The sequence below is a fragment of the Hypanus sabinus genome, chromosome 16 (assembly GCF_030144855.1).
Source record: "Hypanus sabinus isolate sHypSab1 chromosome 16, sHypSab1.hap1, whole genome shotgun sequence".
Lineage (NCBI taxonomy): Eukaryota > Metazoa > Chordata > Chondrichthyes > Myliobatiformes > Dasyatidae > Hypanus > Hypanus sabinus.
The window spans coordinates 35,147,065-35,169,847 of NC_082721.1; the positions used below are offsets into that span (position 1 = coordinate 35,147,065).

A 22,783-nucleotide genomic window follows, 5' to 3' on the forward strand; every position below is an offset into this window, starting at 1 on the left:
AACTGGATAATTGTAAAGAAGGGAAGGGAGCAGACAGAAAGAAATTATAGGAGAGTTTGTCTGACTTCAGTGGTTGGGAAGATGTTGGAGTACATTATTAAGGATGAGGTTTTGGGGTACTTGGAAGTGCACAATAAGGTAGGTCAAAATCAGCATGAGGATATATTTCCTGACAAATCTATTGGAGTTCTCTGAGGAAATAACAGGCACAATTGACAAAGGAGAGCCAGTGGATGTTAGTTACTTTAATTTTCAGAAGGCTTGTGATAATGTGCCACGCATGAGGCTCCTTAATAAGATAAGGGTCCATGTTATTATAGGAAAGATATGGACAGAAGATTGGCTGACTGGCAGGAAGTAAAGAGTGGGAATAAAGAGGGCCTAATATGATGGGCTGCTGATGACTAGTGGTGTTCCGTATTGTGACTGCTTTTTAACAATTTGGGTGACATAATTGATGGCTTTGTGGGCAAGTTTACAGAGGTAGGTGGAGGGGCAGGTCATGTTGAGGGAAACAGGGAGTCTGCAGAAGGACTTGGACAGATTGGGAGAATTGACAAAGAAATACAGATAGAATATAGTGCAGGAAGGTATATGGTTACGCACTTTGGTAGAAGGAATAAATGTGTAAATTGATTTCTAAAGGCAGAGAAATTTTTTAAAATCAGAGGTGCAAAGGGACTTGGGAGTCCTTGTGTGGGATCTCCTAAAGGTTAACTTGCAGATTGAGTTGGTGGTAAGGAATTCAAATGCAATGTTAGTGTTTATTTCGAAAGGACTATAATATAAGAGCATGGATGTGATGCTGAGACTTTATATGGCATTGGTCAGACCACACTTGGAGTATTGTGAGTAGGTTTGGGCCCCTTATCTAAGAAAAGATATGCTGGCATTGGAGAGGGTCCAGAGGAGGTTCATGAGAATGATTCCTGGAATGAAAGGGCTAATGTATCAGGAGTATTTAATGGTTCTGGATCTGTACTCGCTGGAGTTTAGAAAAGTGGGGGGGGGGGATCTCATTGAAACGTATCAAATATTGAAAGGCCTAGATAGAGTGGATGTGGAGATGAAGATAGAGAATGGTGAATCTGGAATTCATTGCCACTGATAGCTGTGGAGGCGAAGTCACTGAGTATATTTAAATCAGAGGTTGATAGGTTCTTAATTAGTAAGAGCTTCAAAGGTTATGGGGAGAAAGCAGGATAATGGGGTTGAGAGGGGATAATAAATCAATCATGAAGGAATGGCAGAGCAGACTCAATGGGCTGAGTGACAGAATTCTGCTCCTTTGTCTAATGGTCTTATATTGGTAAGCAGATGCAAGTTAAATCTGTCACTAGTTCTGGCCAGTGGATTATTGGTTCACATAATATAATCACTATGCACTGTGCCAAATAGCTTTTCTAAATGTCATAAATCGTTCATAATCTGAATGAAAATTGTAAACCACTATAGATATACAATTCGTTAAAATGTTCATCCTTTTTTTCCCATTTAGGGTGATCATTCATGCATATTTACATATGCATCTCAAGGTGGAACCAATGAGGTTAGTGATAAACGAGATCTTAATTATACCTAATTTGAATTTAATTAGTGCTTATATTGGGAGCAGACGCCTGAAAAATTTGGAAGCAAGCACACAGTATCGTGTTCTGGTTCTGCCTTATCAATTAAAGTTGATTTAGTACTATGTTTAATTATTTTTGCACCTCTGCCTAGTAGCTTTCAGTAGTTTGTGTTTTTAAGGAGCTACAAATGGGAGTGAATGCCAGGGCAGTGTTGTGCTCCTCTTGTATCAAGTGGGCAGTCAGGGAGATCTCCAGTGTCCTTGATGAACATACCTGCAAGAAGTGCATGTGGTTGAAGCTCCTGACAGACCATGTTAGGGACTGAAGCTTGATGACTAACATATCATTTGAGAGATTGAGGGTTTGATCTTGTTGTAAGGCAGATGATCTTAGAGCATGGTTCCTTATGTGGAATTATGATGTTGCAGCCATTAGTGAGACTTGGTTGCAGGACGGGCTGGACTGGCAACTCACTGTTCTAGGGATCCATTGTCTTAGATGTGATAGAGAGGAAGGGTGGCATTATTCTTAATGGAAAATGTCACAGTGTGCTTGGGGAGGACATACTGGTGTCTCTGCCAACCAAGGCAACTTGGGTGCAACAGAGGGATAAAAAATGGCTGAACATGTTGATGAGACTATATTATCAACCTTGCAATAGTCAGTATGATTTAGAGGAGTAAATTTGTGGAGAGATAGCAGACAGTTGTGGGAAATATAAAGTTGTGATAGGTGATTTTTATTTAACATAAATTGACTGGGACTCCCATACTGAAAAAGAACTGGATGGGATCGAGTTAGTTAGGTGTTCAGAAAAGTTTCCTTAATATGTAAAGGTCCGAAATAGAGCACAATACTGGATCTCCTCTTGGGGTGTGATACATGGGAGGTGACAGAAGTGAGTGTAGGAAAGCACTTTGGATCTAGTGATTATAATTCTATTAGAAAAAAAAGGATAGAACTGTAGGACTGGTCCTCTGGTTAAGATTCTAACCTGGAAGAAGGCCAATTTTGATGGCATCAAAAGGGATCTGGCAGGTGTTGATTGGAGTAGTTAGTTACTGGCAAAGTTGTCTTTGGTAAGTGTGATGCTTTCGAACGTGAAATGTTGAGAGGGAAGAATCTGTATGCTTTTATAAAAGGCAAGGCTAATAAGTTTAGGGAACTTTTGTTATAGAGGGATATTGAAGCCCTAGTAAAGGAAAAAGTAGGATGTGCTTTATCAGGTATAGACAGTTAGGATCAAATGAGGTACTTGAGTACAGGTTTCCCCCACTATCTGAAGGTAGAGCGTTCCTATGAAACTGTAAGCCGAAATGTCGTAAAATGCAGAAGCAATTACTATTAATTTATATGGGGAAAGTTTTTGAGCATTCTCAGACCCAAATAATAACCTACCAAATCATACCAAATAACATATAAAACCTAAAATAACACAAACATATACTAAAAGCAGGAATGATATGATAAATATACAGCCTATATAAAGCAGAAATATTGTATGTACGGTGTAGTTTCACTTAGTAGGATCGGGAAGACAGTGAGCCAAAATCGATTTGGAGAACAAAAATCGGCATATACACGCATGTGCACACAAATGCCCGCACAAGGCTTCACGGTCAGGGTAGTCTTTCTCGGGGTAAACACACATAAGGCGGGCATTTTTTTGTAAAAGTGAAAATCCTCTTTGGTTAGCAAAAACAGGTATTAATGTAAGTCTTTCATAACAGCAAGTTGTCGTAAAGTGAATGTTCAAAAAATGGGGGCCACCTGTATAAGCGATACAAGAGAACACGAAAAATCAGGAGGGCTAAAAGAGAACGAGGTTGCTCTGGGAGGCAAACTGAAAGAGCATCCCAAGGGCTTCTATAGCTATATTAAGAGCAAAAGATAGCAACCAAAAAATTGATCCACTTGATGATCAGCTATGCATACAGCTGAAAGACATAGGGAAGATCTAAATTGATTTTTTTGCATCTGAAGTTGCATGGGAAACGTGCAGAATCTATAGATCTGAGGAAAAAGAGTAGTGAGATCAGGACCATAACCAGATTGTAGATGAGATGCTTGCTGTCTTGAGGTGAATTAGGGTGGATAAATCTTCAGGGCTTGAGGAGGTGCTCCTTTGGACCTTGTGGGAGGCTAGTCCAGATATTGCAGAGGCCCTGACACAGAGATTTAAAGCATCTTTAACTATGAGTGAGGTGCCAGAGGGCTGGAGGATAGCTACTGTTGTTCTGTTGTCTAAGAATAACCTGGGTGAGCCTGATGTCAGAAGAGGGTAAGTTTCTGGAAGATATTCTGAAGGACTGTATATGTAAGGATTGGATAGATAGGACCTGATTAAGGATAGTCAACATGGCTGTGTGTGAGTTTTTCAAGGAGCTTACCAAGGCGGTTGATAAAGGGAAGGCAGTGAGAGTTGCCTATGTAGACTTTAGCAAGCTACGAAGTCCCGCATTAGAGGCTAGTTCAGAAGATTCAGTTGCTTGACATACAGGATTAAGTAAGTCAGTTGGATTCAACCTTGGCTTAGAGGGAGAGCCAGAGAGTGGCAGTAAATTGTTGTCACTCTGACTGGAAGCCTATGACTAGTGGTGTGCTGTAGGGATCTGTGCTGTATCTTTTTAATCATCTGTACTAGTGATTTAGATAATGTGGTAAACTGGGTCAGCAAATTTGTGGATGACATCAAGATTGGGGGCATATTGGACAGTGAGGAAGACTGTCAAGGTTTGCAAAATGATCTGGACTAGCTGGGAAAGTGGACTGCAGTGCTCTATGACTCTTTGATATTGTGAAAATAGTAGATTGGGGAGTTTTAAAAGGAAGTGGATTAATATTTCAGTATGAATGATTTTTGTCTCTTTTTTTCATGATTTTAGTGGATTTCACCTTTTCGTTTTTCAAAGATGTCTTGAACAGCAGCTTTAAACTTCCAGGTCTTGTCCTTTCTGTGATTTCTGTAATTGAACTTATAATGACGTAAAAATAATGAAGGTTTAATGAAACATAATTGGTTTCTCTTTACAGAGATGGCACATGAGTGTAGGTATCAGTGAAGACAATAAGTTATTTTCTTGCTCCATTTGGCGGTAAGTAAATAAGGAAGTTTTTATGACACTACTTGTAAGTACAGAGCTGTTTCAGTCATTAGATCTACATAGCTGCTTAAACCCATGTAGAGTTCAATTAATCACTTGCTGTACAAAAGTAAATAAACTATGCATAGGAAAGTTTTTGTTACTTTCTTGTGGCATCAGATTAACAAGGTAAAGAAAGAACTTTACATCACACAGCTTTCCCAGAAGTGAGAAAGAAACTAATTTTCCTTATTGGAGTATGTGAATTGGTAAGATTATGGATAAAGGTAACTGTATTTGTATAAAATTTCATTTCTGCAGCAAGTAAATAGTAATGTGTGCACATTTTCAATAACTGATTAAGAGCAGTGATGTGTACCCAATAATTTTAGTATGCACTGATCAAGTCTGTGCAAAATTGTGAAAAACTGAGTTTTACTTTAATGTTCATTGGGGGGAAAATCTGTGTATTTTGCTGTTATCTTAAAACTGACTAGCAAAGAAAGATCCAGCAGGATGATTTTTTTTTGAATTAGTAATCAGCCATCCTCTCAAATTGTTCCTACAACTTCTTGCATCACCAGTGAGTGGTTCATGTTGATTGGTACTTCTATCAATCCTCCATTTCATGACTTGCAGACCCCAGTCAGTTTGGATTGACAACATCATCTCCTCCATGGATCTCCATTAGCACAGGTGCACCACAAGGCTGTGTGCTTAGCCCTCAGCTCTAGTTGTGTTGCATTTATGGTTCTGTGGCTAAGCACAGCTCCAATATCATGTTCACATTTGCTTATGACACCACTGTCATAGGCTGAATCAAAGATGGTGATGAATCAAATGAAAATCTGGCTGAATGGTGCCATAACAACAGCTTCTTACTCAATGTCAACAAGACCAAGGAGCTGATTATTGACTTCAGGAGAAAGAAACAAAAGTCCATGAGCCAGTCCTCATCGAAGGATCAGAGCTAGATGGAGATAGTCAGCAACTTTAAGTTCCTAGGTGTTATTTTTGAGGACCTGTCCTGGGCCCAGCATTTAGTGTAAGGACAAGGAAAACATGGCAGTGCCTCTGCTTCCTTAGGAGTTTGTGAAGATTTGGCATGACATCTAAAACTTTGACGAACTTCTATGGATGTACAGTGAAGAGTATATTGACTGGCTGCATCATAGCCTGGTATGGAAACATCAGTGCCCTTGAACAGAAAAGCCTTTTTTTAAAAAAAAAGTAGATATGGTATTGTCCATCACAGGTAAAGCCCTCCCCACCATTGAGCACATCTACACGGCAGGGAATCCCATCACCCAGGACATGCTCTCTTTTTGAGCTGCCATCAGGAAGAAGGTGCAAAAGCCTCAGGATTCACACCAGCAGGTTCAGGAACAGTTATTACCCCTCAAGCATCAGACTCTTGAACCAAAGGGAATAACTTCACTTGCCCCATCATTGAAATATTCCTACAATCTATGGATTCACTTTCAAGGACTCCTCATCTCATGTTCTCGATATTATATTTTTATTATTATTTCTTATTGTATTTGCACAGTTTATTGTCTTTTGCACACTGGTTGAATGCCCAAGTTGGTGCAGTCTTTCATTGATTTTATTAAGGTGGTTATTCTATTATGGACTCATTGAGTATGCCTGCAAGGAAATAATTCTCAGGGTTATATATGGTGACACATAAGTACTTTGAACTTTATGTGGCTTAAAATGATGGTGAAACAGCGAATATTTGACGTTAAAATCAATAGTTTAGATTTTTTCCCACTGCAATTGGCCATTTCATGCAATTAAATTTCATTGAAATGTTAATGATTACTTAAAGTTAATGTTAAAGTATAGGTTGGTGACTTCTGTGATGCTTTAAAGACCTTGGATTTAGTTCAACTGCCTTTTCTATTTGGTAAGGAATAATATAGGCATACTTTGTTGGATGGTTATGATGAGATTGGAGGAAAGGTTAAAACGGGGGGAAAAAACATTTTCAAGGAGAAAAATGACTTAAGCAGACAAGCAGAATGTATTTTTCAAATGAGTTCCCTTCATTTTTGTTTCTTTGCAGACCTCAGGGAAAATCCTATCTGTTTTTTACTCAGTTTAAAGCTGAAGTCACTAATGCCAAGATTGAATTTGCAAATGGTTTTGTAAGTAAATTATTTTTCTCTCCTTTTGTTCTTTTGTAAAACAATATAAATCAAATAGTAAGCTACTATGCCTGGATTTTAAAGGATTCCTTGTTGTTGTGAGTTGTTTATACCTTTACATCAATGAATACTGAATAGAGTAAGGAGGCTGTAAACATTTTCAAGAGTAAGATCCAGACATGAGATTACCTTCTGGGGACAGTCTTTGTTGAGTTTCATATTTGAATTTTTATTAAAGAAGACTTCATCTGCTTTTATGGAAAAAGTACGATCTATTTTAAGTTAGAGCCCCTTTATATATTTATTGTAAAATTGATTTTGTTTGCTAATATCAGAGTAGAATTTGGTTTGTAATTAATTATGATTCAGTCTTAGAGATTCATATCTAATCCAAGAGCTATGATTAGATTTGATCCTTGTTTAAGAGGATAATTTGTCACAATCTGTTAGCTCCCAGTATAATTTTTCTTTAGTTTCTTTTCATAATAAAGCTATTCAAGTAATCAGAGCCATTATTTTGTTTCAAGGATGTTCCTTTAGCTGGTGGGTATCAGTACATTTTGTTTTTCCCTAAACAGAAGTAATTTCCTCCCATTCACTAACCAGTGCAGAGTTGAGATTCAGTCTGTACCTGCAATACTTATAACTTCTGAGTTTAATTATTACATAGGTAGGACTTGAGAAGTAGCTGCAATGCTGAACTCAAAACAGCCATCCATTGGGGAGACTGCAACTTGTGCCCAGGTTGGCACTGCTGACAGGAGGTTAACACTTGATCATATTGAAAATTATAAATTTTGGTTCCTGTACATTTTATACTCTAGGTATTTTATCATTGTGATTGACTTTACAGAAATGTCTGTTTCTGCACTTTTTGTAGAATTTCATCACTTGACTGCTTCTTAGTAGGAGAGGCAAGAATATTTTACATATTTATTGGTCAAGCTTGGGAGCAAGTGGGATACAGCAGAAAATTGTCCATTATATGCACAAGTTCACATCTGTGAAGAACAAGCAAAGGGGAGACTAAAATGTAGTTGCATCTTCTATACATTGATAATTCTAGAATTGTCAGTGACGAAGTATTTGGGGATTAAAATCTGTTTTGCTTTCATTTCATCTTCTCTGAATAAGCATTAATCATTTTATGATAATATTTAAAGGTAGATATTTGATTTGTTCTTCCTATAATTTTTGAAAGGTGTGTCTGCTTTAACAAGTAATACTACAGATATGTGCAGATGGATCTAATGAAATTATCAGCTGTGTCTTGGTGTTGATATTCTCTGTGGCAAGAGGTCATGAGTTCAGGTCTCTCAGTGCCATTTCTGATACTTCTCTTTTCCTTGCTGTTTGTGCACTTAGCTACCTACCATATTACATCAATACTTAACTGTGCTTTGTTAATTGTAATGTACTCTGGATTGTTCCAAGTTCATTAATGATGTAGTGTGAAAGGTGAACTCCTTCGCTTTCACTGTTATATTTGGCCTAAGATAATTTACCGTGATTCATTGCAATAGACATTACATTAGTTCCTTAAAAAGGATCATATTAGTAATGACAGCCAGTATTGAGATGTGGCGACAAAGTTAATGTTCTTGCAGTACACCAATGTGGTGGCACATGAATCCGTCATCATCATTCAATGGTATAATTGAGTGAAACGAGTTCATCAGATTGTCAAGTTTCAAATATTGTCTGGTGCATATTCGGGGAACTATAATTTAAGAAAATACCAATGCAATTTAAAAATAAGTACTTCTTTTTCCATTTAGATAATTCATGACACAGGAGGAAAATAATGGTATGTCATGTTTGTGCTGATTCAAATGTTTTCTTGTGAGAAAACATCTTCAGTAAAATAAAGACCCTTAATACTCCATTATAACCAAAGCTGATGTGAAATTCTGATAAGCTTATCTTTGATTGAGGATATTGCAGTGGTGTGCCTGTGTTTTTACTGCTCATTTTTACTAAAAAGTAAATTATCATCATCTGGACATGTACAACTAAATGTGGATCTAACAAAGTTGCTGTCAGAGATTACTTCCTTCATGGATTGTACTGATTAAATTTACCCATTGATTCTACACTACAAAAATGTTTGTTCTCCTATAGGCAGGATAGAGTTTTTAATATCATAGTAAATGATAATTTATGCTTAAAGCTGCTTTAATCTTAAGGATTAATGTTATGAATGCAGTGTCTTCTCTTTGAAAAATTGCAGATCCAAAAGTGTTTCTGTTTTTACCTTTCACTTTTTCTTTAAAGTTTGTTTCGCTAAACATTATTTTCTAACTTCTATTTTACCTTTGCTGCATAATTTAGATATATTTAACTGAAGGCCACTGCTACCAAATTAGCTCATCAGCTATATCAAGGACAAAATCTGCTTATTCTCATCCCCTTTTTCTGTGTCGCTATTGTCAATGATAGAAATGTTGCAGATACAGATGGCCCCCAGTTTTTCAAACGTTTGCTTTATGACAGGTCGCTGTTACGAAAGACCTACATTAGTACCTGTTTTCGCTAACCAAAGAGGATTTTTGCTTTTATGAAGACGCTCACTTTATACGTGTGTTTACCTCAAGAAAGACTACCATGACCATGAAGCCTTGTGCGGGCTATTGTGTGCACATGTGTGTATGTGCTGATTTTTTTTCTCCAAATTGATTTTGGCTCACTGTCTCCTGATTCTGATAAGTGAAATGACACTGTACATACAATATTTCTACTTTATATAGGCTGTATATTTATCATATAATTCCTGCTTTTACTATATGTTCATGTTATTTTAGGTTTTATGTGTTATTTGGTATGATTTGGTAGGTTATATTTTTGGGTCTGGGAACGCTCAAAAATTTTTCCCATATAAATTAATGGTAATTGCTTCTTTGCTTTATGACATTTCGGCTTATAAACAGTTTCATAGGAACGCTCCACCTTCGGATAGTGGGGGAAACCTGTATATGCTTCGGGGCTTCCTAAGTTTGTCTCTAGTGATGCTCTTCCAGAACAGTTGCAAATCTGATGTCCATCTGAGAATCTGGAAAATCCCTCAATTGTTACTTGTTTCTGTGAAATGCAGGACATGTATAGTCCTCCATGATCAATACTCTATTTGTCTACTCTTGATTATCTGAAAGCTAATGAAATGTGTCATCATCATTGCTCTTAAATAATATTTATTTAAGAGTAACCTGCTCCCCAATGCTTTAAGAATCTTGCTAAGAACATTTGAGTCTAGATCTAGATTGCAAGGAAATAGCAGATATTTGTAGTAAGCACAGGGTTGTGTTTGTGGGAGATTTTAATTTTCCTCACATAGACTGGGAAGCCCATACTGTAAAGGGATGGATGATTTGGAGTTTGTAAAATGTGTGCAGGATAATTTTTTGCAGCAATACATAGAGGTACTGACTAGAGAAGGGGCAGTGTTGGATTTTCTGTTAGGGAATGAAATAGGTCAGGTGATGGAGGTATGTGTTGGGGAGCACTTCGGGTCCAGTGATCACAGTACCATTAGTTTCAATATAATTATGGAGAAGGATAGGACTGGACCCAGGTTTGAGATTTTTGATTGGAGAAAGGCTAACTTTGAGGAGATGCAAAAGGATTTAGGAGGAGTGGATTGGGACAATTTGTTTTATGGGAAGGATGTAATAGAGAAATGGAGGTCATTTAGAGGTGAAATTTTGAGGGTACAGAATCTTTATGTTCCAGTTAGGTTAAAAGTATGAGAGAGCCATGGTTTTCAAGGGATATTGGAAACTTGGTTAGGAAAAAGAGAGACATCTACAATAGATATAGGCAGCATGGAGTAAATGAGGTGCTCAAGGAATATAAAGAATGTAAGAAGAATCTTAAGAAAGAAATTAGAAAAGCTAAAAGAAGATACGAGGTTGCTTTGGCAAGTAAGTTGAAAATAAATCTGAAGGGTTTCTACAGTTATATTAATAGCAAAAGGATAGTGAGGGATAAAATTGGTCCCTTAGAGAATCAGAGTGGACAGCTATGTGTGGAGCTGAAAGAGATGGGGGAGATTTTGAACAATTTCTTTTCTTCAGTATTCACTAAGGAGAAGGATATTGAATTGTGTAAGGTAAGGGAAACAAGTAGAGAAGTTATGGAAACTATGATGATTAAAGAGGAGGAAGTACTGGTGCTTTTAAGGAATATAAAAGTGGATCAATCTCCGGGTCCTGACAGGATATTCCTAGGACCTTGAGGGAAGTTAGTGTAGAAATAGCAGGGCCTCTGACAGAAATATTTCAAATGTTATTAGAAACGGGGATGGTGCCGGAGGATTGACGTATTGCTCATGTGGTTCCATTGTTGAAAAAGGGTACTAAGAGTAAACCTAGCAATTATAGGCCTGTCAGTTTGATGCCAGTGGTGGGTAAATTAATGGAAAGTATTCTTAGAGATGGAAAATATAATTACCTGGATAAACAGGGTCTGATTAGGAACAGTCAGCATGGATTTGTGCGTGGAAGGTCATGTTTGACAAAACTTATTGAATTTTTTGAAGAGGTTATGAGGGAAGTTGACGAGAGTAAAGCAGTGGATGTTGTCTATATGGACTTCAGTAAGGAATTTGACAAGGTTCCACACAGAAGGTTAGTTAGGAAGGTTCAATAGTTAGGTATTAATATTGAAGTAGTAAAATGGATTCATCAGTGGCTGGATGGGAGATGCCAGAGAGTAGTGGTGGATAACTGTTTGTCAAGATGGAGGCCGTTGACTAGTGGTGTGCCTCAGGGATCTTTACTGGGTCTAATGTTGTTTGTCATTTACATTAATGATCTGGATGATGGGGGTGGTAAATTGGATTAATATGTAGATGATACTAAGGTAGGTGGCGTTGTGGATAATAAAGTAGATTTTCAAAGCTTAGGCTAGTTTTAGGCTAGTTAGAAGAGTGGGCTGAACGATGGCAGATGGAGTTTAATGCTGATAAGTGTGAGGTGTTACATTTTGGTAGGAATAATCCAAATAGGACATATATGGTAAATGGTAGGGCAATGAAAAATGAAGTAGAACAGAGTGATCTAGGAATAATGGTGCATAGTTCCCTGAAGGTGGAATCTCATGTGGATAGGGTGGTGAAGAAAGCTTTTGGTATGCTGGCCTTTATAAATCAGAGCATTGAGTATAGGAGTTGGGATGTAATGTTAAAATTGTACAAGGCATTGGTAAGACCGAATTTGGAGTATTGTGTACAGTCCTGGTTACTGAATTATAGGAAGGATATCAACAAAATAGAGTACAGTGAAGATTTACGAGAATGTTACCTGGGTTTCAGCACCTAAGTTACAGGGAAAGGTTGAACAAGTTAGGTCTTTATTCTTTGGAGCGTAGAAGGTTGAGGGGGGACTTGAAAGAGGTATTTAAAATTATGAGGGGGATAGATAGAGTTGACGTGGATAGGCTTTTTCCATTGACAGTAGGGGAGATTCAAAGAAGAGGACATGAGTTGAGAGTTGGGGGCAAAAGTTTAGGAGTAACATGAGGGGGAATTTCTTTACTCAGAGTCTTAGCTGTGGTGGAACGAGCTTCCAATAGAAGTGGTAGAGGCAGGTTCGGTATTGTCATTTAAAGTAAAATTGGAGAGGTATATGGACAGGAAAGGAATGGAGGGTTATGGGCTGAGTGTGGGCCAGTGGGACTAGGTGAGAGTAAGTGTTCAGCACGGATTAGAAGGGCCGAGATGGCTTGTTTCTGTGCTGTAATTGTTATATGGTTATATCTCATGACCATGATCAAATTACCAGCTTAATATACAGTGCCTTGAAAGTATTCAGCCCTCAAACTTTTGTTCACATCCAGGGATTTTGATCAATTTAACTGAGAATTTTTATTTATGAATCACATGCTACTTTTTTCACAGTAGAGCCCAAAAACTGGTAAAATTGTAAAGCATGAAGAACTAAAAATTCAAAAACTGAAATGTCAGCAGTTCAGAAGTATTCATCCCCCTTTGCTCAGTACCTTGTTGAACCATTTCTCGCAGCTATTATAACTAGTAGTCTTTTATAACTATTGTAAAAGATTTTATAATATAAATATAATTTTTATATCTATTATAACTAGTAGTCTCTATTAGCTTTGCACAATGTGATGGAGAAGGATTTTCCTATTCCACGCAAAATTGCTCAAGCTGTGCCAGGTTAGTTGGGGAGCAGTGGTGGACAGCAATTTTGAGGTCTTTAGAGATATTTGATGGGGTTAAGGTCAGGATTCTGACTTGGCCACTCAAGGACATCTGTTTTCTTCATTTGGAACCACTGCACGGTTGCTCTGGCAGTTTGCTTTGGGTTGTTGTCCTGCTGAAAGTTGAACTTCCTCCCCAGTTTAATGTTTCTGGCAGAGGCTAGCACATTTTTATTCAGGATCTCTGTATTTAGCAGCATTTATCTTTCTATCAATCTGAACCAGATTTTCCATCCCTGCTGCTGAAAAGCATCCCCATAACATGATGGTACCTCCGTCCTACTTTACAGTAGAGATGGTGCTACCTGGCTGATATGTACAATTAGATTTGTGCCATACGTACTACTAAAAAAAACATTCTTGCCTGGAAAGACTTTGCAAAGCGTCACTTGGAAAATGCTGTGAAAATTTGGGAGAAGATTTTGTGTTCGGATGAGACTAAAATGGAACTTTTGGCCTCAACACTTTAGTGTAAATCTAATCTTCTGGATGAGCCTTCCATGTACTCAAGATCCTCAGCGAGACTTCATGAATCACCTTTGTAACTTCTTCAAAAAGCTCATTCAAGTTAGTATGACAGGACTTCCCCTGCAGAGAGCTGTACTGACTGCCCCTTATCAGGCCACAATTATTCAGATACTTGAACACTATCCCTAACAATCCTCTCTAGTAACTTCTCTACTTCTGATGTGAGACTCATTGCTCTATAGTTTCCAGGATTATCCCTATTTCCCTTGAATAATTAAAGAACATTACCTACTTGCCAGTATTCTGAGACCTCGCCAGTGGCTGGAGAAGAGAGACAAATATTGGTCAAGGTCGAATATCATCTCTACCTTTCATAATAACCTGGGGCACGTCCCAGCAGACCCTGGGGACTTGTGCAGCCTAATGTTCTTTAAGAGACCCAACAGTACCTTCTTTATCTCAATACCTTAGCATGCTCTGCACTGATGTTCATTTCCTCGGTAAATACTGATGCAAAGTACTCATTTAGGATCTCTCAAACATTCACCATCTCCAAGCATGTGTTTCTTTCTGTATCCTTTAAGTTCTTGTTACGTACCCTTGTCACGTGACTGGGGTTGAAGCTATACTGGACTTGAGGTAATGGTCTTGTGATGGTGGAGTGACGTCATTTTCCCGCCAGTAGAGGTCATGTGACAGGTTTTTTTAACAGGGTATAAAAGGAGGACCCCTCCCTGTGAGGAGGGGCAGTTTGTGGCTGGATTTGCCATGTTAACTTCATGCCACTGCGTGATTTAATGTTATGACGCAGTTTAGTTGAAAGATGAAGTTTTATCTAATGCCTAAAGTTTAAAAGGTATTTGCCAACAGTTTCTTTATAATACTGCTAGTTGAGATTCAGTGGAGAGTGAAGATCGGAGTTCAGGAGTTAAAAGATCGAGGAGAATCGATTTTGATGGTGAAACAGGTTCGACCTTGTTTGATCCTCATTCGGAAGGAATTCGTTGACTGTTCTCGTGTTAATCCCTGTGAAATAGCAGAAAGGATTGGGAACAGTTCTGTAAAGGAAAGGTCAGTGCCTTTAAGCTGTTCCATTTGTCCATCTACGTAAATTCCTCGTGGGAAAAGTTCGATTTGGGAACCGAAGCAACACGACGTGAAAGAGAATTTAAATTGTCTTTAAAAAGTCTCCCTTAAATGGACTGTGAGCATTTTGAACTTTTGCAATACTACTTTGAAGAACTGTTTTTGCAACATCGCTTTAAGAACTGTTTAAGCTGCCGCACAGCAGCTGATTTCCGGTTACGTTAGTGATTTGTTTACTTTTGGGGGGGGTTTGTTTTCAGTGTTTAATAAACGTGTTATTTGTTATAAAAACCCCTGCCTCACTCATATATTTATTGTTGCTGAGTCCGTAACATTCAAAGTAAATTTATTATCAAAGTACATAAATGTAACTATATAAAGGTGTCCCCTGTTTTTCAAACGTTTGCTTTACGACACCTCACTGTTACGAAAGACCTACATTAGTTACCTGTTTTCGCTAACAGAAGGTGTTACAAACTGTTACAAAAAAAGGCAGTGCACACGCCGAATGGCCAAGCTCCTCCCCCGGAACTGCATTCTAGCCGGCATTGCTTAAACACGTGCCTGTGAGCATCTGTGCTTTATGTTGATTTATTTTGTGCATCCGTTAGCAAGATGAGTTCTAAGGTATCGGAAAAGCCCAAAAGTGTGCATAAGGGTGTAACACTTAGGGTAAAACTAGACATAATAAAGCGTTTCGTGGTGAACGAAGTAAGGATATAGTGAATTTGGCTAAGGGTTTGTGGAAATTGACGAAGATGATGCTGAAGAGGTTTTGGCATTCCATGACTAAGAACTGACAGATGAACTGATGAAGAGGAAAGGATAACAATTGAAGCCGAACACAGTAGCAAACGGCCCAAAAGTGAAGTTGTCCAAAAACTGAACGTGAAGCAATTGCATGAGATTTTCACTGCAATGATTGCAGAAAAGTATGACTTTAATTTTGAAAGGGTACGTAGGTTCAGGGCATATTTGCAGGATGGTTTGAGTGCTTACAAAGAACTATGATAGAAAAATGCGTGAGGCTAAGCAGTCAAGCATACCGTCGTTTTTCAAGCCTTCCACATCAGCCACAGCAGACGACGAAACTCGGCCTTCGACATCGAGGCAGGCAGACATAGAAGAAGGTGACCTGCCTGCCCTGCTGGAAATAGACGACGATGAGATGACACCCCAGTCTCCTCTACCTCCCACCACCCCAACCTCCGACAACTCAGCCTAACACACCATCATCAGCATCTTCACTGTCTTCCCGATTCCAGTAAGTGAAATTACACAAATTATTTCTGCTTTATATAGGCTGTGTATTTTTATGTTTTTTGGTATGATTTGGCAGCTTCATAGCTTAAAGGTTACTGGAAAGAGTACTTCTGCTGGGAGCGCTTGCGCTGTGTGTTTCTGCCAAGAGCACTTGTGCCGAGTGTTTTTGCCACAAGTGCTGTCGAGAGTCTTTCTGCCGAGAGTTCTTGCGTGAGATTTTTGCTGTGGTGGACATAACTGCAATAATTGCAGAAAAGTATTCCTACTTTATATAGGCTGTGTATTTATCAGATCATTTCTGCTTTTACTATATGTTACTGTTATTTTAGGTTTTATGTGTTATTTGGCATGATTTGGTAGGGTTTTTTTGGGTCTGCGAACGCTCACAAATTTTTCCCATATAACTAAATGGTAATTGCTTCTTCACTTTACGACATTCCGGCTTATGAACCATTTCATAGGAATGCTCTACCTTCGAATAGCGGGGGAAACCTGTACAATCCTGAAATTCATTTTTTTTGTAGGCATACAGCGTAAATCCAAGAAACACAATCGACTCAATGAAAGACTACACCTAAAGGGATGGATAAATAACGAATGTGCAAAAAACAGGCTGTGCAAGTACAAAAGAAAAACATAAATAAATAAGCAAGAAATATTGAGACCATGAGATGAAGAGCCCTTGAAATTGAGTCCATAGGTTGTGGGAACAGTTAAGTGATGGTTGAGTGAAGTTATCCCTTCTGTTTCAAAAGCCTGATGGTTGAGGGGTAATAACAGATGTTGTGGGTCTTGAGGCTCCTGTACCACCTTCCTGATGCCAGTAGCAAGAAGGGAGCATGGCCTGGATGGCGGGGGGTGGGAGGGTTCCTTGATGATGGATGCTGCTTTTCTGCAACAGAGCTCCCATTTTGATGTACTCAATGGTGGGGAGGATTTTACTTGTGGTGGTCTGGGCTGTATCCACTACTTTCTGTAGGATTTTCCATTCAAGGGAATTGGTGTTTCCATACCAGGCTGTGATGTAACCTGTAATATACTCTCCACCACACATCAATAGAATTTTGTCAAATTTTAGATGTCATGCTGAATCTTTGCTGCCATGTTTTCTTTGTATTTGCTCTTGTGTAATAGACCCAGGACAAATCCTCTGAAAAGATAACAGAGGATTTTAATGTTGCTGACCTTCCATCTCCACCTTTAATTCCCTAATGAAATCTAGGTAATGGATCTCTGGATTACTCCTTCTGAAGTCAATAATCCTACCTATTCCCTAGTTATTCTCTTGTTCTGATGTATGTATAGAATGCTTTGGATTGCCTTTAATTCTATTTGCTAAGGATTTTCATGGCCCCTGTTGGCTTTCCTAATACTCTTTGGAGTTGTTTTCTGCGGCCTTTATAATTCTTTAAGAGTTCTATCTGATTTTTAGCTTCTGAAACTCCCTGGATTCCTTGGCTGTGTTAGTCTAGAGAAGATGCTCTCTGGTCCTGACAAACTCGTGAGATTGAGACAGCTCTCCCACCCCAAATCCTGGTTTGTGTGGATGCTGCGTAATTTGCTACCCTGTTACAAATTACTGCCATGAAATAATAGACAGTACACTGCATGTGATTAAAGGAATTATATTTATGAAACTTAATCAAAGGGTTAGTAAAGAAAAACAAAAAGAAAGGGGCCCATTTTAATTAAATAGTCAAATGTGCATAAGTTGGAGCTCATCTTGATCTCCTCTGTCACTCATATGCTGGGCCCTCGGTCTGCATGAAAGCATATATCTTCCAAACCTTGCTAACAGTCCATCTCGAACAAACGGTTCTCCCATCAGATCATATCCTATGACTGGTTCTCCACAGCGTCTTCTCTTCATCTCCTGCTGAACAAAAGCCCCAAGACCATCTATCTTAGTGTCCCTCACCAAAAAACACTTTCCCCCAGTTCCACCACCTAATTGGATGGAACACATTCCTCATCATCCTTTATCTTCAACAATAACCCCAAAAAGGCTGAAAGTAGAACAGACTGTTCTTACACAACTGCTAAATGAAATACCTATAGCATAATATTAAAGGTGTGAAACAGGGCATTACATGCTCCCCCCCCCCTCCACACTACAAATAGTCATGCCCTCATGACTTTAAAATAATTTGTCATCCCATCATTAATAACACCGTTTTCAAAGGAATTTCGTGATGTCAGAACCTCCAATCCATTTGTAAGTGGTAATGACATATCTCACTAGAGGGATATTCACAACACTCTGTTCCCCTGGTGCTACATAGTTCAGCCTGTCTGGGGTCTCCTGACTCTTTGAGGCCTCCTTACCCCATCATCTACTACTTCAGTTATAGACACTCCTTGGGATACATGGCGAGTCCTCCCCTGGTCTATCACTCATGCCTTCTGGCAACTCAGATCCCTCTGCCGCTTGGCTGAGCATCATTCTCAGTTACTTTAGAGCCCAACCCCCCCCAATGGTCTAGTTGCAAGCCTGCCTGTCCAATGCTAGTCCCCCCAATTTCACCTGCCTCAGCATGAGAATGGTTGGGAATCTCCTCTTCAATTAGTGTGGAGTTATTGAAAGGCAGTATATACCGCACCCTTATTTCCTCATCCTCTGAGTCCGTATCCCATTCAGGGGTGGGGGCCAGCCTAATCCTTTCTGCTGCTAGTCCATCAGTGTCGCCTTGTTGCTGCAGAGTCCACTTACTATGTCTAGGGTCCAAGCCAGCTTCTGGGTCAACACGCACCTCTTGTTTCAGAGGTAGAAGGTGGTTCTGATAGAGAATCTTGACAGACCCATTCCCATCCTCAGGTTTCACCCAAAAGTCTGATACATTTGTTATCTGATCCTCCTACATAGGTTGTTGCTGCCTAGCCGCCTAACTTGTGTTTCCCAGACAGTCCCATACTCTGAGGAATTGGTCTGCAGACATGAGTTGGGAGAACAATCTTTTGATCATACCTCCTCTTATTTCCTTGATTCTGTTTGGTAGCTGAGACGTCAGCTAATTCTTAAGCCTTTTTCAGCTCCCTTCTCATATCAGACAAACTTGTACTTCAGATAAGTTTTCTGCGGTAGATCTTCCTTGCCAGTCCCAAAACAGAGGATGACAGGCAATCTCACTTCGAGCCCAAACATCAGATAATATGGCGAGTACCTAGTAGATTAATTCTGTGTACAGTTATAGCAGTGGACTAGATGTCCAATATCTTGACTCCACTTGGTCTTTTTGTTGATCTACAAAGTTCTGAGCTTGTCTAGCAAGGTCTGATTGAACCTATTGGGCTGGGGGTCATCCTGCGGGTGATAAGGCATAGTCCTTGACTCCAGGCATGCTCAGTAATTCGTGTACGAGCTTACTCTCAAAATCCTGTCCCTGATCGCCATGTATCTACTTGGGGAATCCATAATAAATGAAATACTTCTCCCATAACATTTTGGCCACAGTGGACGCCTTCTGATTCTTGGTAGGGAAGGCTTGTGCATATCTGGTGTTGTGATCTGTAATAACCAAAGACATTCATGTTTCTGGCATCTTGCTCTCGTGCCAGGAAATCCATACATCGAGGTCAAGTGGCCACGCACTCTGAAACTCTTCCTTCGTATAGATCAAGTGCACGACTGGCAGTGCTCTTCGACCTCTGGCTTCATTCGGGGCCAGTAGATCTGATCTCTGAGCAATCCGTAAGTCTTGTCAACCCCAAATGGTCAGAATCATCATGAGGTGACTTCAACACAATCCTCCGATATTTTTCAGGCAGAACCAGCTGGGAACGTCGAGGCCAGGCCATAGGTGACGTGACCCAGTGTAGGATCTGGTTCCTCAACTCCAATCTGGGCCATTCTCTCAATAGTAGAGACACTGCAGAGTGTTTCATCTTGTCTGCTTGGGCTATGTCCTCTTTCACGACCACTGATCAAGCAGTACCAATATGCGGGTCATCTCGCTGAGTGGCTGCCACCTCCCCAGGGCTCAATTCTGGCAACTGTTTTGTCTTCAGAGCAGTCAGGTTGCAGTAAGCTTGTGGAATGGCACCATCAGAAGCTCCCAAATGTTCTACCGCTTGATTCTGCCCTTGCCTTTCCTCTGCCTTCCCCATGATGGAAAACTGGCACATGACTTTGACTCCAGGGGCAGGAACACTTTCCCACTCTCCATCCCTGTCCAGCCCTTGTTGTGCATGTTGGAGCAACACATCAGCATCAATGTTCCGACTCCCCGACTGGTACTTCAGACTGAAATTGTAGGCAGACTACACCGCTGACCACTGTTGGTCTGTGGCATCCAGTTTCGCTGAGGTTAGAATATAAGTTAATGGATTATTGTTTGTCCTCACCTCCAACTTGGCACCATATAGATAGTCACTTAGCTTATCCAACACAGTCCATTTAAATGCTAGGAACTCCAATTTGTGTGCGCATAGAGGGTGACAGACTCCGGCTGACAAATGCAACAGGTCTTAACCCTGTTCCCTGATCCTGATACAGAACACCCCCTAAACCCTCTTTGTATGTATGCAATACATAGGGAACTAGGGGTCTGCAAAAGCCAGCACAGGCATTTTCGTCAGCAGTTCCTTCAGCAACTGAAAGGCCTATTCACATTTAGCATCCCATCATACTCCAAAGGGCTAAGATCTTTACCATCCTCTCCTTCCCTCCCCAAGGGAGGGTAACTGCACAGAAGCTGATTTAAAGGATGACTCATTTTAAAGTAGTCCTTCATGAACCTTCGATATAACCCACCGAATCCAAGGAACGAGGGCAAGGTACTCACAGTCTGGGGCCTTGGCCATGTGATCACCGCCTCTATCTTAGTCTCACAGGGTGGAGTAGCTTCGGATCCATCTCTGTGCCTAACATAGCTGACAGATGTCTTGCAGAACTGGCACTTGTCTAGGGAAAGTTTTAATGATTCAGCTTTCAAGGTGCCCAGCACCTCCAGTAACCTTGTTTCATGCTCCTCCAAGGTGGACCTGAACATTATGAGATCATCCAGGTGGGTCATGGATCTGCTTCGGCGTCTTCTCTCCATCTATATATATCCGGTTGTTATATATTTTATTTTGTTGTTCTTGAAATGTTTTCAAGAAAATGAATGTTAGGATGGTATTTTGATACTTTGATAATGAATTAATTTTGAGCTTGATACTTTGTGATTTCTATCACAAATTAAATTTTAAAAATTCAAATTTTCTTGTGTATTGCACAAGGTACTTTGCCAGCTAACATACTTGAATTGTACAATTTTACTTTGTGATGCTAGTTTATGATTCTATGTACCTTAGATGTTCACAGCCAAACTAGCCTATTGCTTCTTATAGATTATAACTCCTATAAATTTAATTTGTTTCTGTGGCAGTTGGACTGGATGTTACTGTTGGTTGTTCATTTATCTTCATTAACATTTTCACAATAAGAGTCAGATGGCAATCTTTAGATTTCAAAAAGATTAAATATTTAACACGATGCAGTTGGCTGAAGATTAACCATCCAGTGTGTAAAAAAAACACACACACACTTTAAAGTAAGTGCAGCTGATTTCTTCAGTACATTCAAATGGGATGCTAACAGAATTTTCCTTGAAGAGATTGAGGATTTTGTTGCAGTGCATTTTGTAAAAGTAACAGGCCTCTGCTGAGTCCAGGGAGTATATGATAGAATCATTCTGCAAAATTTTAAGTACTAAGCTTATCATAATACATTGCATGTTTAAGGTTCAGCATTCTCATTGGAACTTGACCAGAGGGGCCTTGATTTTTGTGTAGTTTAGAATAAATTATAACTTGCTATTCTGCAAAATATTGAAACAAAATTTCTGATATTAAAAATTTATGAATTTTTCCAATGTGTCATCATGTTCTTTGATCATGGGAGACATTAAAGCCTGATCTTGTCCTCTAACATCCACACCCCTGCACATTTTGCCTATTGAATAATGGTTAGATTTAATAACCTCTTACTCTAAAGCAGTAATGAACATTTTCTAGTAGAATGTCAAATATTGAGGGGATATTCAGTGTATTTTAAGTAAACTGCATTTATATGCATTCTATAGAGATACTTAAATACATTTTTCATAACCCCAAACTACCTCTGTAGTGGCAGATCTGTTAATTTGAAAGAATTTGTGCATATTTCTAGAATACCTAGCCATTCTGTAAAACTTGTAAATCATTTTTTTAAATTTGCAGAAGTGATTTGCTATTGCCACCTTCTGGGTAGTGTGTTTACAAGATGGGTGACCCCAGCCATTATTGATACTCTACAGAAATTGTCTGATTGGCATTAGTGGTTACATAAACCAGGACTTGTGATCTGCACCAGCTGCTCATATGACCATCCACCACCTGCTTCCATGGCTTCATGTGATCCTGATCAGGGTGGGGTGGGGGGCTAAGTAGGTGCTGCACCTTGTCCAAGGGTGAATTGCAGGCTTGTGGACAGAAGGAACGCCTTACACCTCCTTTCAAGACTGATCTCCACCCCGCCAACTGATTTATTAGATAAGTTTAATAAGAGGAGTCTGGGAAATAAAACTGCATCTCATAATGTACATTATTATTACTTCAGACTCTGACTAATGCTGGAGCATTAAGCAATCTTAAAGTAGTTTGAGCGCTAAGAGTTGCATGTGTAAATCACAGAACAGTTGTAAATGGTAATCTGATGTCACTTAGGTTCCAGTTGCTTCTTGAGTTCCTTCTATTCTTTTGCTTTAGTAAATGATTTAGTAAGTGACAATTTCATGTGTTCCTAGATGAATGTTCAATACCAGTAGAATATTTAACAGGGTGACCTTCCATTGCTGATCCATAGTCCTTTATTCTCTTCCTATGATGGATTATTTTGTCACCTGTATTACACACCTAGTGCACTGTACAGAAGATGTTTTTTGTGCATTTGTAAACCAGTGCAGGCTATTTCAGAGTTAGTTTAAAC

The 22,783-nt window shown here is 39.4% G+C and overlaps 1 protein-coding gene across 1 annotated transcript in view; it reads left to right on the forward strand.

Annotated features, from left to right (window-relative positions):
• mydgf (myeloid-derived growth factor) overlaps window positions 1-22,783 on the forward strand; it is a 29,653-nt gene that overhangs the window by 4,806 nt on the left and 2,064 nt on the right. Inside the window, exons 2-4 of the mRNA XM_059991568.1 lie at window positions 1,499-1,549; window positions 4,605-4,666; window positions 6,723-6,804. Coding sequence (XP_059847551.1) covers window positions 1,499-1,549; window positions 4,605-4,666; window positions 6,723-6,804 — 195 coding nt within the window. The remainder of the gene's footprint in view (window positions 1-1,498; window positions 1,550-4,604; window positions 4,667-6,722; window positions 6,805-22,783) is intronic.